The 14,922-nt window shown below is 39.4% G+C and overlaps 1 protein-coding gene across 2 annotated transcripts; it reads left to right on the forward strand.

Annotated features, from left to right (window-relative positions):
* Positions 1-1,057: 1,057 nt before the first annotated feature.
* Positions 1,058-8,213, forward strand: LOC131369596 (torsin-1A-like). Of its 2 annotated transcripts, none has more exons than XM_058416436.1 (5): positions 1,058-1,714; positions 3,879-4,144; positions 4,957-5,132; positions 5,765-5,892; positions 7,144-8,213. In XM_058416436.1, exons 1-5 carry the CDS (start codon positions 1,510-1,512, stop codon positions 7,386-7,388), a joined length of 1,020 nt encoding a protein of 339 aa, XP_058272419.1. In that variant the 5' UTR covers positions 1,058-1,509; the 3' UTR covers positions 7,389-8,213. The 2 variants fall into 2 exon arrangements, with proteins under 2 accessions (XP_058272419.1, XP_058272420.1); XM_058416437.1 differs by lacking the exon at positions 1,058-1,714 and adding an exon at positions 2,057-2,381.
* Positions 8,214-14,922: the final 6,709 nt, after the last annotated feature.

Genomic DNA, 14,922 nt, shown 5'->3' on the forward strand with positions numbered 1-14,922 from the left:
TTTTTGATATACTTTAGCAAAACACTGAAATGCTTTGTCAGTTAGATGTGACATCAGGTCGCAAAGAAAAACATATCTACGTGTAAAGTGCAAGTGCTGTCACCTAGAGGCTAAAATGGTCATTTTAACTGTTAAGAAGATGATTAGAATTCGTACTAACAGTAGTAGTACCAGTAACACATGGACCACTACATGTACTGGTAATAATTATAGTAGCTGTAGCAATAACTCTGTTTACATCTGGGTTTTTGATATGGGAAAACAAAAAAGTTTAGTCTTTATGATATCACAGAAGGCTCCTTTCCTGTACAAGAGTAATTTGCAGATAACACAATAATGAATATTATTTTATTCATAGTCTTTGTACAATGAAATATGTAATGAAATCTGCATCTTTGTTTCTATAATAATAATAATAATAATAATAATAATAACAACATCAACATCAACAGCAGTAGTAGTAGCAGTTGTAGTAATAATAGTATTTGAAAACAGTGCTTTTAATTTAGCATTTCAGTATAGGGGAATTAGTAGACGAGCCAATAAAATACAGGTATATACACTATATCCAAAGAAATAATTACAAAAACAAGGGGAAAAGTATTTATAAATGTTATCTGGTATTTTCTATCTATAAAAGAAAAATATCGTCTAATACATGCACAGTATATTAATGATAAAAGAACCCGAAATGGTCTTGGAGCATTTATCACTAGATTTATCGAACTATAGCTATTTGTTTGTTTGTATGTGTTTAATTAACTTTTTTTTGCAGAGTGGAATAAATAATAGTTTATTTAATTATTTTTTTTGTTACTACTTGGTTACTACAACAAAAACAACAACAACAACAATAATAATAATAATAATAATAATAATAATAATAATAATAATAATAATAACAATAAATCGTTTGTTTATTATTATTATTATTTTTAACATCTGTGTAACATCTTTTTAACATCTTTTTAGCATCTTTTTTAACACCAGTCAGTAACCAAACTTGCCGGAAGTGGTTTGTCCAAAAGCAGATGTTGCCATAGTACCGGATCTTCGCTATTAACTTGATTTGTAGAACCTAAATGAGACAACACAAATCTTGTTGAATTAAGCCTCACATTGCGCCTTAGCTTACCCTCCCGTTATTTTTATTAGGTGACAGGTGACAGGAGCCGAAGTCCATTTTGCTATCTATTTCAAGCAGATAATCAGTAGGAAACAGGACTGTGAGACAGATATTTACCACTATATTATTAATTAACGAAGAACTGTCACAAAACGAGCTAATTCGGTACAAAAGGAGGCAATGTTATTTTTTGCCTAATAATCTTACAAGCACAGAGCCACTCTGAACTTTGTGGGACCACGAGCAGGTCCTCGCAACACTTCGCGATATCATACGATATCTTAAAACCTAGCCGGTATACCGTGCAGACCACCCGAAAGAGGAGACATCATTGTGAGTATCAAGGGTCACTTTAAACCGCGCTGACTCACAAAAGAAACAACATGCGGCCAAGATGGATCCTAGTTCCACTTCTTTGCACAGAATGGAGTTTAATGATCATGACGGCGGAAGCATTAGAGCCGATCTCAACTAGCCTGGCTGTTGGTATCGCAGCTGCTGTAACCGGATTTCTAGCTCGGTATCCAAATGTACTGTATTACTTTCAGGAGTGTTGCAGACCAGAGTGGATCTCCTACAATAAAACAGGTTTGTAAGTTATCTGTCCAGTAAGGGTACTTAGTTTATGTATGTACAGGAAGTTATCTAGTATGGCATCCTTGTATCGGATGTCATGACTGCAAGAATTTATTATCACATGATATTATAACGTGCTTAAAGACGAATTAAAGATATACATTAGTCGCTTTGGTTAGAGGAAATACACGTTAACATTGCCGATTTTTTTAAACAAAGCTTGACATTCAGAGGGGATATAGGTGCTCACTTAAATGGTGCGACACAAGCCTTGTCATAAATGAATATTTATTGAATAATTTTCTATTTAATAAGTCATTTTATATCACACTTTTGTTCAGCTATTTGTGTGGCACAGAAAAATTGCGTCACGGGCTGTTGCGAGGTGTGTCGCATGAAAGTGACGTCGTTCCAGAGCTAAGCGGAACTACTGGAGCCAATTCACTTCCCAATCTGATTCCTTTTCCAAAACAATCTTTATGTATGACTTAATTTACAATGAAAGAAAAAGCCTCGTTGGTGTTGCATTTTATCTTGATAACGGGCGTTATTGTACAGGCTTTCGAACCTATAAGTACAACCATTCTGACAGGAGCTGGCATGGCCGCTTTGGGAAAGAAATTGTACAATTATTTAGTTGAGACATGTAATGAGCACTGGGTCGGCTTCAACAAGACTGGTAAGCACAAACACAGCAAACAGCTCATGATGTTATATAAGTGTGTGTGTGTGTGTGTGTGTGTGTAAATGTTTTTCATTTGCCGGAGGTTTTCGCTTTGGCTAGCTTTAGCTTATCTGTTTATTTTTTGGTGTTCTGGATAGTGTAGATTTTTCTTTCAGTTTATTACAATTAGGAAACTATTCAGGATTAACACCTAAACTTCTACATCGATCAGCCTTAACATTAAAACCACTGACAGGTGAAGTGAAATTGCATACAATAAGGTGGAATATATTAGGCAGAAAGTAAACAGTCAGTTCTCTGTGTTGGAAGTAGGAAATGTGGGCAAGTGTAAGGTTCTGAGCGACTTGAGGCTCATTGATGTTCTTGGGGTGTGAAGGCTACTGTAGCACAAATTGCTGGAAAAGGCGAATATTGGCTATGACAGAAAAATATCATAAGACACAGAGCGTCACAGGTTGCTGTGAATGGTGTTGCGTAGACACAGACTGCTCAAAGTGACCATGCTGACCCCGTCCACTGCCGAAAGCACCTACTGTAGGGATGCAAGCATCAGAACTGGACCATAAAGCAATGGAAGCATGGACTGGTCTGATGAATTGTGTTTTCTTTTACCATCATGTGGACGATCGAGTTTTTGTGCACCTAGGGGAAGAGATGAACACGTGAACACGCACTGGGAAGATGCAGGTGAAGGCAGTGTGTTATTCTGGGCGATGTTTTGCTGGGAAACTGTGGGTCCTGACATTCATGTGGATGTTACTTTGACACGTACCACCTACCTAACATTGTTGCAGACCAAGTACACTCCTTCTTGACAACAGTACGTATTTCCTATCGGCATGGTCTTCTTTCAGCGGGATGATGTACTCTGCCAGATGTTTTGAGGGCTGTTATTATTATTATTATTATTATTATTATTATTATTATTATTATTATTATTACAAGAATAAACCACACAAACCTAAAGGAAGACAAACCTTGTTTACAGCTTTAAAGTCTATCACTGTTAAAATCTGCAGTGAAGGAGCTTAGAGTATAGGAGGCTTTAAAAAAAAAAATTTTTACTTAGTACACACACAAGTGAGTATGAAGCTGAAGTGCATCATATCAGATGTAGCAGCCATATTTCTTTCCTTACATGTACATTCAGCAATTGGCAGACTCCCTATTACAGAGCAATGTACAAAAGTCAAATTTTTTTTAACAAATAGGGAAAAATATGGTAGCTCTTCATTTAAAGACAGCCTGTGACTCTGCTGTCCTGACATCTAGGGGAAGTTCATTCCACCATCTAGGTACCAGAACAGAGTAGAGTCTTGATGTGTACCTTCCTTGTACCCTGAGAGATGGTGGGATCAGTTGAGCTGTCCTGGAAGTGCAAGGTTCATTCTTGGTCCAGTGTTTTTAGGGATCCATTTGGATCGAGTGTTCATCATTATCTCATCATCTATTGTGTTGTTGCATAATGGGCAATCATTCTCTTATTTTCAGGTCTTGAAGCAGATCTGCAGAGCAAGCTGTTTGGCCAGCATGTAGCGTCTCGTGTCATCCTTAAAGCTGTGACTGGCTTCATGAACACAGAGAACCCGAAGAAGCCCCTTGTCCTCTCGCTGCATGGCTGGACCGGCACAGGCAAAAACTTTGTCAGTCAGATAATTGCCAAAAACATTTACCAGCGTGGAATGATAAGCGGATTTGTGCACTTGTTCACCGCCACGGCACACTTCCCACATGAAGCTGAGATGGATTTGTACAAGGTACTGCACGAGTTAATCCTGACAGACAACACTATAAGCTATAAGTGGTAGTGTTTGGAGTATCTCTCTGATATTTTTTCTGATCATTTGTGAGATATGTGATTTAGATCAGTAAGAATTGTAAGAATCAGGGCAGGACTGGTTGTGCAGAAATGTAATCTCCAGACTTTGCTGATATAATTGTGCTGCTTATACATCTGAAACATGCACAAGACAGATTAATATTCACTGCCACTGAACTGTGCAATGTGGTGATGTGTGCCATGGAACATCATGCAGGATTCTTTTTACCAGAGGCCAAGAATCGAATTCAGCCTGTTTTGTTGTGGCCGTGTTCATTATTGAATGTCTTTGTGATGTTATACTCCACAGTGGTGGTTATTGGCTCATAGAAACGTTCCAAAACCCACCTGAAAAGTGCTTGTTTATAAGCTTATAAAAATTGAAGACATCATTGTAAACTACTAAAATTCTGTGTGAGGTTATCCAAACAGAGGGAGAAAAAGAAACGTCCCATACTGAAAGTCAGCAGTGTCCTGAATCATTTTATATCAAACTTGCGACCAGAAAATTATTTATTTATTTATACTGATTAAAAAAAATATCCCATAAGTCAATTTTTGTTCCACAGACAGAATGGAACACCAGTAAAAAGGGTTAATAGCTGTGGTGCTTTCTAGGCACATGGTGATATAAAATGCAGTTGTTACATCATGACCATTACCTTTTTTTCTTATGATTAATCACAATATTCCTATTAATTAATGTTTCTTTTCACCTGTGTGTGTGTGTGTGTGTGTGTGTGTGTGTAGTCCCAACTGCAGCAGTGGATAAAGGGCAATGTGTCTGCCTGCCCACGCTCCATGTTCATATTCGATGAGATGGATAAGATGAACCCGGGCCTGATCGACAGCATCAAACCCTACTTAGATTATTACGAAACTCTAAATGGAGTCTCCTACCGCAAGGCCATCTTTATCTTTCTAAGGTCTCTAACACCATCTTTGTGTAGAACTAATAATTAAATTTGTTGTACATTTAATTACATAAAAATCATTTTGGTTTAATGTAGTGACGTTATTGTTGGCTGCAGGGTCTGTATGGATTCAGGCAGTTTTAATAAGTCAGGGGGTGTCACAAACTCATGAACTCTTTATGCAGAGATTCATGTTTTCCATGTTTATGACATTTTAAACAGCATCTTTATTAGAGTGTATGAGGGACACTGACCTGCACCAGAAAACTGTAAATTGTTTTACCAGGTTAATTGTAATGTAAGATGCTTGAATTTCATCATCTTTATATTTTCCTATAGCACAGCTTGCTTTGAAAATCCATTCAGATTCATTTCATGCTGTCTATCAAATTTGCCTGTACACATACACTACTCTCTTGTCACCCAGTATCTAATGGGCTCAGATTTAGGAGTACACATAAATGAGTACAGTATTGGACCGATACCAGTAATGATATAAATGCATCCTACATTATACTACACTATGTATTGCAGTATGATCAGATTTAGATCAGAAATGTTTAACAAAAATTAATCGTAAAATGATCTGTTATCAAGTGGAACAGGTTTAATGCCCCCTTTATGTTTTTGTTTCTACTCCATAGTAATGCCGGCGGTGAAAACATTGTGCAGGTGGCGCTGGATTTTTGGAAAGGAGGAAGGGATCGAGAAGAGATTGAGCTGAAACATTTGGAGAAAGCCCTGTCACTGTCTGTTTTTAACAACAAGAACAGTACGTAGAGCAGGATTCCTGAGTGACTTGAAAGAAAAGTGTTCACTCTATTCATCAGCCAGGAGTCCAAAGGGATTGACTCTAAAGCTGTGTTCACACATACAGTGATTATCACTACAAGTCTCTTTATTATGATGTCATCAGGAGGGCGTTCCTGTTACTAGTTGTCATAATGATATGGTTGATCAGTGGGTGGTGCAGCTAGCGTTCCAGATCTGCTTTCTAGCAGCTAAAATGAAAGATTCTGGAGGGAGCTTTGGTGTATAAAATTCAGCAGTGAAAATCTGCATCAAGAAGAAGCGTGTTTTATTTGCCACAGATCACGATGCACTTTACTGTCTTCACTCCCATTGCTAGTGGCTGCACCGAGTCGCTCCAGTTTAACTTGTCTTAACTTCACTGGACATCTCCAGTCACTTTGTTGCTGAGAGTCACTGCATGCGTGCGAACATAGCTTTAAAGTGTGTTCAGCATCCGTCTGATATACCATTAACATGTGCACTAAAAGATGTGTTGTCTGGCTTTATGGGTCTCAGAGGAAGCATGTACTATACTGCATGCAACAGGGCAAATAGGTCATAATAAAAATGGGGGTATAAAGGGGAACAATATGGTTCTTTTCAGTAGCCTTAAAATCTCAATATGTTTCATTTCAAATGCATGTTGTATTTCAGATTTAGTGTTAGGGGTTTTGTGATGCGTAGACAAGATGTTGAGCTTGCACTCTGACCGATAAAGACGTAACGTATTGTACAGGACTTTTTCCTTTTGCATTGTTGTGCATGGCAACTTAAAATTAGTGCCGTCTCTTTCAGCAACATTTTGTTTGACTACGCTATCAGAGCAACTCGATTCCTATGTAGACTAATGCAAGTCTGATTAGACCACATATAATGTCGCATCTTGTTGGTTATAGACATATACTGATTTTAGTGTCTATAAGGAGTTATTAATATTTTTTATACAGTATATCATAAACACTGAAGTAAGTACAGATGCTCTTTTTTATTTGGCATTGCATTGGCCCAATGCAATTGCTTTATAAGTGAAGGCAATTCACCAAACTACTTTCGTTAGTGAGCGCTCTTTTAACACACTGTAAACTTTACGAGATGATGGCTTTAAAAATACAGTTTATAGATGGATGCTGATCTGAAAGTGATGTAGAATTTTACAAAGTTTGTGGTTGAAAGCTTTAGGAGGAACAACACATTTAAGAACATTCCACTCTCTCTGTCTCTGTTTTTCTAGGTGGGTTTTGGCACACAAGCCTAATAGACAAGAACTTGGTGGACTTCTTTGTGCCCTTTCTCCCCCTGGAGTACAAACACGTTGTGCAGTGCGGCCGAGCCGAGATGATCAGCAAGGGCCTGAAACCCAACGAAGAGGCTGTGGAGCAAATGGCACGTGACATGAACTATTTCCCTCAAGATGAGCGTGTCTTTTCCATGAAGGGCTGCAAGGTTATCTCCAGCAGGCTGGACTTCTACATTTAAAAAAGACGGAGAGACTCAATGCTGTGTGTGCTGTCCCTGAAGAAGTGCAGTGGGTTTGGAAGGAAACACATCTGCTGTATCCAAGCAGGAAGTCCACCTGATCACTACTCTGATGTCATTCATCACATGTAGAAGAAGGGAGCAGGGTTTTTTTAATTGATTGAATGGTTTATGATATTTCTGTTTTTAACATGAATCACTGATAAATGATGCAGGCTTGAGTCCTTGCTTTTTAAGGAGATTCAGGTCTCATTATTAATCTGGTGGCGGCATGAATGTGATGAATCTTAAATGGTCATTTTTTTTATGACCGTATGTTGTGCATTGTCATGCACTAGTAATAAACAAAATACTTGTATCATTTTTATATGTACGGTATATACAGAAAGTACAACAACTTAATGTCAAAATCCTGCAATACCTGCTAATAACACCATTTTGTCAAAATTGCTGAAAAATTGTTTCATATTTTTGGCATTGGTGTCCAGCTCAGTTGATTGATTTAAAATAGGTTAAATTTTTAATTAGGATTAAATGAGAATCCTGAAAAAAGCAAACCTAGCAGCTAAACCTTGCTTTCCAGACATCACTACAGGAAGTGTTTTTGCATTGATGTTTTAAACACATTTCACTTTCTAATCATGTTTCATTTCACACATAAGATGTCTAAGATAGAACGTGGTCTGAAAATGTTTTTGCTTTTTGGCTTACATGATGGTTCGATGATCCACACTTTTAGACTGAATGTGTTTGTTTGCAGATGTCTGATGCTTATTCCACACTGATTACTTCCACTAAACCTGATAAACTTGATCTTATTCTTTACTGGTGTTCATGAGCTTTTCCTCATCTTGCAATTTACTGGTTGACTCCTTGCTGCCTTATCAGGGACCACTTTAATCTAACAACAACTTTATGCTGGTCAGAGTTGTGTCCTAGGAGCATGGGATATATACAGAGAACTGGACACTAGCCCCATTACTGACTCTTAGATTTAGCACATGATCCACCTACGGCTAGTTTAGAAATAGAACATTCCAATAATTTAATGATCAATTTTTAAGAATTTTATTGAAGGTTCTTTTTTCGTACATACAATAATTTTTGGAAACATTCTTAGCAAAACATCGAAACTGTCAGTGACGTTGCAAGGAAAACATACAGTATATACATGTAGTGTCAGTGCTGTCACCTAAAGGCTAAAATGGTCATCTTGACTTAAATAAATGATTAGAATTCCAATACCAATACCACTTCTACTAGTTATAGAATAAATATATGTACTGGTAATAATTATATTAGTTGTATCAATAACTCTGTTTGCATCTGGGTTTTGATATGGGAAAACAAAAAGTAGGATATGTTTATTAGTTAATTAATACCATGGTTATTGCAATGTTCTGTAATGTCACAGAAGGCTTCTGTCCTGTTACAGATAATTAGCAGTTGTAGTAATAGAATATGAAAACACTGCTTTTAATTCATCATTGCTATGGAAGTATGGGGAGATGTGGTAGCTGGATGGTAGCTGTAGATAGTATGAGACTGGGTTGATTTGACATAAGATTTTGAAAGGGCCTATATACTTGGGGCTGAAGTTCTAAGGCAGCTACACAACTTTAACGAAACTAATCGTCGACAGCTGGCAAGTCGTAATGTTCTCCAGATGTTGAAAGGGGGTAAGGCCTGTGGACGAGTGGGTCAGTTAATTCTGGGCATACTCCACCCATAGTAGGAACTTGCTCCAGAGCTGTTCTTCTTGGCTACAATAAGACTGCAAATAATGTCCTAGCTCTTGGATTAAGCATTCAGCCTGGCCTTTAGACTGCAGATGGTCCTACCTAAGCACTTCTTTGACACATTAGATAAAATGATTAATTCTTTCATTTGAGCTGGGGGAATCTCCCTGGGTGTGCAAATCATTACTTCAGAGATGTAAGCCCAGCAGTGGCTTCTTGGGAGCCCAAGATAGTCAATACAGGGCTGCAGCCCATTGTCCTGTTACTCCACAAAGAAGAAGCTATATGCTGATAGAGATGTGGAGAGATGAATGAAGCTGGCTGCCTGGGTTTCCTCAGTGTACTCCTCCATGGCCTTGGTCTCAGGTGCCGAGAGGGGGTAAACTCGGCAGCAGGAAGGTGATGTATTGGGTAGGATTTGGGTAGGTTTAATGGAACAATGGCCCGGTGTGGTGGCAGGTGCATGGTGCATGCTTTGTTAAATACCTTGCATAGGTGATGGTGTAAGGGGGGGAGATTGTGGCTCTTATAGAGACAGTGCCGCAGGCAGTCAGTGGGCCAGTACTTTACGTTGCCAGAAGATGTGTGGATCATGGGCCTGAAGCCAGAGGAATCTCAGTATGATTGGGTTAGTCTGGGAAGAAATGACAGACAGAACTCCTCAGTGTGAATAAGTCCTATGCACAGTGTTAACGGTGCAGTGTGGTGTGTAATGTAGCCATCACTAATGGGTTGATTGTCCACCACCATGACACTGAGGGGTGTGAAACATGGGGTCGTGGGGAGCTGGAGGTCTTCCACTAGCCTGCAGTGGACCAGGCTAATGGGGGACCATGAGTCTACAAGACCGAACACGGACCTTGTTATCATATTGGAATTGCGCAGGTAGGAGTAAACTATAGGAGCGCGGTCTTAGTCTCACCTTAGCAGTTATTGGACCTGGCTTCTCAGGGCAGCTGGCACACCGATGTCTGGCCTGGCTACAGTAGAAGCATATTTAAAGCCTCAAGCAGTGTTGGCCCTGGCGTTGAGTCCTGGCGTAGCTGTAGTAGCTGCACTGAGCAGCACTGCCAGTACTGTATGCGGGGCCTGAAGGAGGTGGGTCATGGCAGTCTGCAGAATGGTGAGCAGCTCATGGCAGGCCACCAGGACCTTGCTTTGGTGGGTGACTATGGTACAGAGCTGCTGCATATCTGCTGGATTCTCAGGAGGTGAAGTATTCTGTAACGAAGTGCCTGCACCAGATGGATTGGAATACATTTGCAGTTTAATAAAATCAAGGCAATAATCCAAGGCAGTCAAAGCAAACACATAAATAACATTGTTTACCTCTTCAATAAACAAAAGGTTTATTGAACAATAAATTATTAATTGGACAGTCTTCAGGCTGAGGGTTCTTCAGTGTGTAAGTGGTTCATCAGTTTCTTGGAGAATGAACCCAGAAACAGTAGTGATAGCATGCTGGGGCTGAGAACCGGAGAGTGAAAGCTGAGGGAATCCAAGATCGCTGACAGATGAGGACTCCCAAAATGGCAGACAGGAGAGAGAAGTCAACTGATGGCTATGGTAACAGAGAGGCAGGTAGAATACAGGTGGCTGGCAGAGATCAGGCAGAAGATAGGTCAGAAATATAGCAGGATTCAGAAGCTCACAGGATAACAGGTGAGGTCCAAGTCTCGGTTCAGGTTCAGGTTCAGGTTCAGGTTCAGGTTCAGGTTCAGGTTCAGGTTCAGGTTCAGGTTCAGGTTCAGGTGGCTGGAAGGTGTTAGCTCTCAGGCACAAAGCACAATCTGGCAGAGAAACAGGCCCAGAGTAGCTGCTTATATAGGACAGAGAAAGGAGCACAGGTAAAAGTCATCAAGTAATTAGAGTGGCAGAGTGAGCCAACAGGAGAGGGAGAGGGAGAGAGAGACCAGGTGAAAACCAAGAACTGGAGTAGCAGGATCCGGATGAGGCAGTAGAGCAGGGATCATGACAATTTCCACTATTATGCCGATGACACACAGCTATATTATATATGATGTAATTTTGTTGCCTTTGGTTGGATTATTGTAATGCCTTTCTGTCTGGATGTTCCAATAGGAGCAAAAACAGCTCTAGTTAGTCCAGAACGCAGCAGCTAGAGTCCTAACTAGAACCAGAAGATATGAACACATCACTCCAATCTTGTCCGCACTGCACTAGCTCCCAGTCAAATTTTGCACTGATTATAAAATACTATTAGTACCAGAGAACATGAACAATGTTTTGGTTTTTATGATCCGCCACACCTACCTTCCGGTAGCTGTGTTCAGGACTCAGACACAGTGTTTACGTCCAGGCTGAAAACACATTTGTTTAGTCAAGTTTTCACCTGGCATGCAGAACACTGTGAATCTCTTGATACAAAATAAATTACAAAATAAAACACATTAAATAATATACATAAAAAAAACAAGAAACGAACAAAAAAAAAAAGTACTTTATCTATATAAAAATGAGCAAAAACATAAAAGCCACTGCTGGTAGTAGCTTGTGTGGCATGTTTCTTTTACAATTTACACTACCAGTCAAAAGTTTGGACACACCTTCTAATCCCATGGTCTTTCGTGATGTTTATTTCTTTCTACATTGTAAAACAATGCTGAAGGCGGCCGAAATACACAATAATCTCGTTTGAACAGTCGATATTGAGATATGTCTGCTACTGATGCTCTGTAAAGCCTTCATAACGGCTCTAATCTGAGGTGCTGTTAATTGGTGATTTCTGAGGCTGGTCACTCTAAATGAACTTCTCCTCTGCAGCAGAGGTAAGTTTTGGTCTTGCTTTACTGGGATGGTCTTCATGTGAGCCAGTTTCATCATGGTGCTTGATGGGTTTTGCAAATGCACTCGACAATACTGTTCTTGCAAGAACTATTCCAGACCACCTGACCTTCGTGTCTTAAAATAACAACTGACTGTTTTTTTGTTGTCATTACATATGGATTACTGAAGTCCATGTGTGTTATTTCATAGTTTTGAAATCTCCAGTATTGTTCTAGAATGTAGAAAATAAATCCCTAAACAAAAAACTTATTCAAAGGTGTGTCCAAACTTTTGACTGGTAGTGTGTATCAGAAGCAAAATATATTATATTATTGTTCTTCTGAAAACTGGACATCCAACCGCAATGCTAGCAAGTATGTTCTTATGCTGATAATAATTATGATATATCTGTAAGGAGGAGGTGGATGCAGATGGGAAAGAATCCATAGGCAGGGAGTTTAATAATAGAACTCACAAAAATACAAGACAAAATGGAAGACAAAAACGGAGTAGATGCAAACAGGCAAAATTCAAATACCAGAGAGGATAGTCAACAAGGCAACCAATTCCAAAGTCAAAACACAATGGCAAACAATGGAAACAAAAGAAGGCTTGGTATGCAGGTATAACTGCCAAACCTGCTTGACATGGGTTTTAAAGTCCTTGGAATAGATGAATATGCCCTATATTTATAGACAATCATGCAATGGTTCAATATGTCCCAGAAGATTTCGTTTACAAAGTATTGAAAAACTGCTGGTGCATCGCCCATATGGCATGACTAAATACTCTTAGTGCCCCCTAGTGGTAAAGAAGGCTGTTTTCCACTCATCCCCTCTCAAATCTGGATCAGATTCTACACTAGTTAGATTCTACATTACTTAGGTCTAGTTTAGTAAAGATGCATGCCTCCCGGAGTTGTTCTAGGGGATCCAGTTGCAGGGGGAAGGGGTATTGTACAGTGATAGCATTGAGTCCCTGATAACACTTACAAGGTCTTACAAGGTTTTTGTTTCCTGGATAATTTCTTGTGGGCCAGATAGATTTTGTGATGCTGATCACAGAAATAAGTTTACAATTTTCCCACAAGGCTTCTGAGAAACGGCTAATTCTCTGATATAAATTACATATTTTTCAAATCCGGGTGTTTTGCATAGTTATGGGTGCTCATGTTTAGTTTAGCTTGAGTCAAAATTATTATATTTTACAGTCATAACCAATGCAATTTATCACTTAGCTAAAATAACGCAAGAAAGGAGGATAAGGACAAGGAGGCAGGGATGGACGAGCCTATGCAGATGTTGCAGCTTCTGATGATCCAGATTTCGGGCCATTAATATCCAGCGATCCTCATTTAATTTCTCAGGTACAGCTGAACGATCTTGTCAGAGATTTAGATTTATGGAAGAGTCAGGCAGAGCTGCTTGATTCCAGGTTGCAAGGATGGAACCTGTTGTCACCAGATAAAAAGATTTTCGCCGCCATCATGAAAATTTGACTAAATTCTTCAGACAAGTTGACAGTCTGAACTTTTGCAGTGACGTTGGTGGATTGCTTTCTGCTCTTGGATGTGAACATGATCCAACAGAATGGCGACTGTTTATTGACTAATCATTCTTAGGTTTAGAGGCTGTTTTGCTGCACAGTGGCAATATTGACCCTTCAAAATTTGACCCTCAAGGACCCTTGACGAAAACATACAGCTGCTGCTGAATCACATTCAGTACTCGAAGTACAGCTGGAATGTATGTGGCAATCTGAAGGTGGTTACAATTTTACTCGGTCTGCAGCTTGGATACACCAAGTATAGTTGTTTTCTTTGTGAGTGGACAGCCAAGCAAAAGATTCACATTACGTGATAAAGGACTGGTCACCTCACAGGGAATTGGTTCCTGGGCAGAAGAATGTTGCACATGACCCACTGGTTGATCCAAAGAAGATATTTCTTCCACCTTTGCACATCAAACTTGGGCTAAAGAAAAACTTTGTTAAGGCTATGAACAAGCCTTTGCCTACTTGCAACAGATGTTTCCATGATGCAAAGATAAAAGAAGGTGTTTTCATTGGCCTGCAGATCTGACAAGTGATGATGGATAGTCACTTTGATGGCTTTCTGTAGGGTGGGTGAACGGTGCCAAATTTTCCAGCCAACCTCAGTGCCGTAAGTGACAAACATGGTGAAAGGTTTCACCAAGTCAGGGAAAGTGGAGTCCGTCTATGCTGGGGGACTATTGTTGGACACTGATATACACTGATAAGAATTGGACAGTTGCTACAAACGAAAATCTGTGGCAAAATATTCCTGGTTTTCTCTCTTGCTCATGCTACAATATCGTAGCATAGGCCTATGCGGCTGGAGACGTCGCAATGTAATGTGTAATTGCAGTTTTTTTTAAAAACCCCTACACGATACAGAAATTACAGTCTAGTTGTTTCACCAAAAATTGCTGAGGAAACTAAAATTTTCATAAAAATTTGTTGGCCAGTGTAATCTATGCAGAGCCTCAGCCCACTGTCTTTTTTCTCCACAAAGAAGAATCCTGCTGCAGTGGAAGCGGTAGAGGGGCATATAAAACCGGCAGCTAGAGTCTTTTCAATATATTTCTCTATGGCCTTGGTCTAAGGGGTGAGGGGGTAACTTGGTGGCTCGTTTCTTACTAAACACGACGACCCTCAAGGGTGTGACTTGCTACGTTTTTTGGGTATTTTCCACAAATCTTGTAATTTTCAGTGTTTCTCATGATGTGTCGGATCCCTTCTGGCAAATAAAAAAAGAGCAAATATAATCTCATGACTCTTAACTATACAATCAGAGAAGCTGTCAGTGTGTAGTATGTGGTAGTCCTGATTTAAACAAAATCAGTATAAAAAATGTTTCTGTAATATAATAGCAGCAAAGCTCGATTCATTATGACAGCCATGATTAGATTGAATAATTTAAAGAATTATTTACATTAAAGAGCAAAACAATAGCAAAACTTACCTCGGAATCCCTCTTGGACATTCAG

Source organism: Hemibagrus wyckioides, linkage group LG18, assembly GCF_019097595.1.
Source record: "Hemibagrus wyckioides isolate EC202008001 linkage group LG18, SWU_Hwy_1.0, whole genome shotgun sequence".
NCBI lineage: Eukaryota > Metazoa > Chordata > Actinopteri > Siluriformes > Bagridae > Hemibagrus > Hemibagrus wyckioides.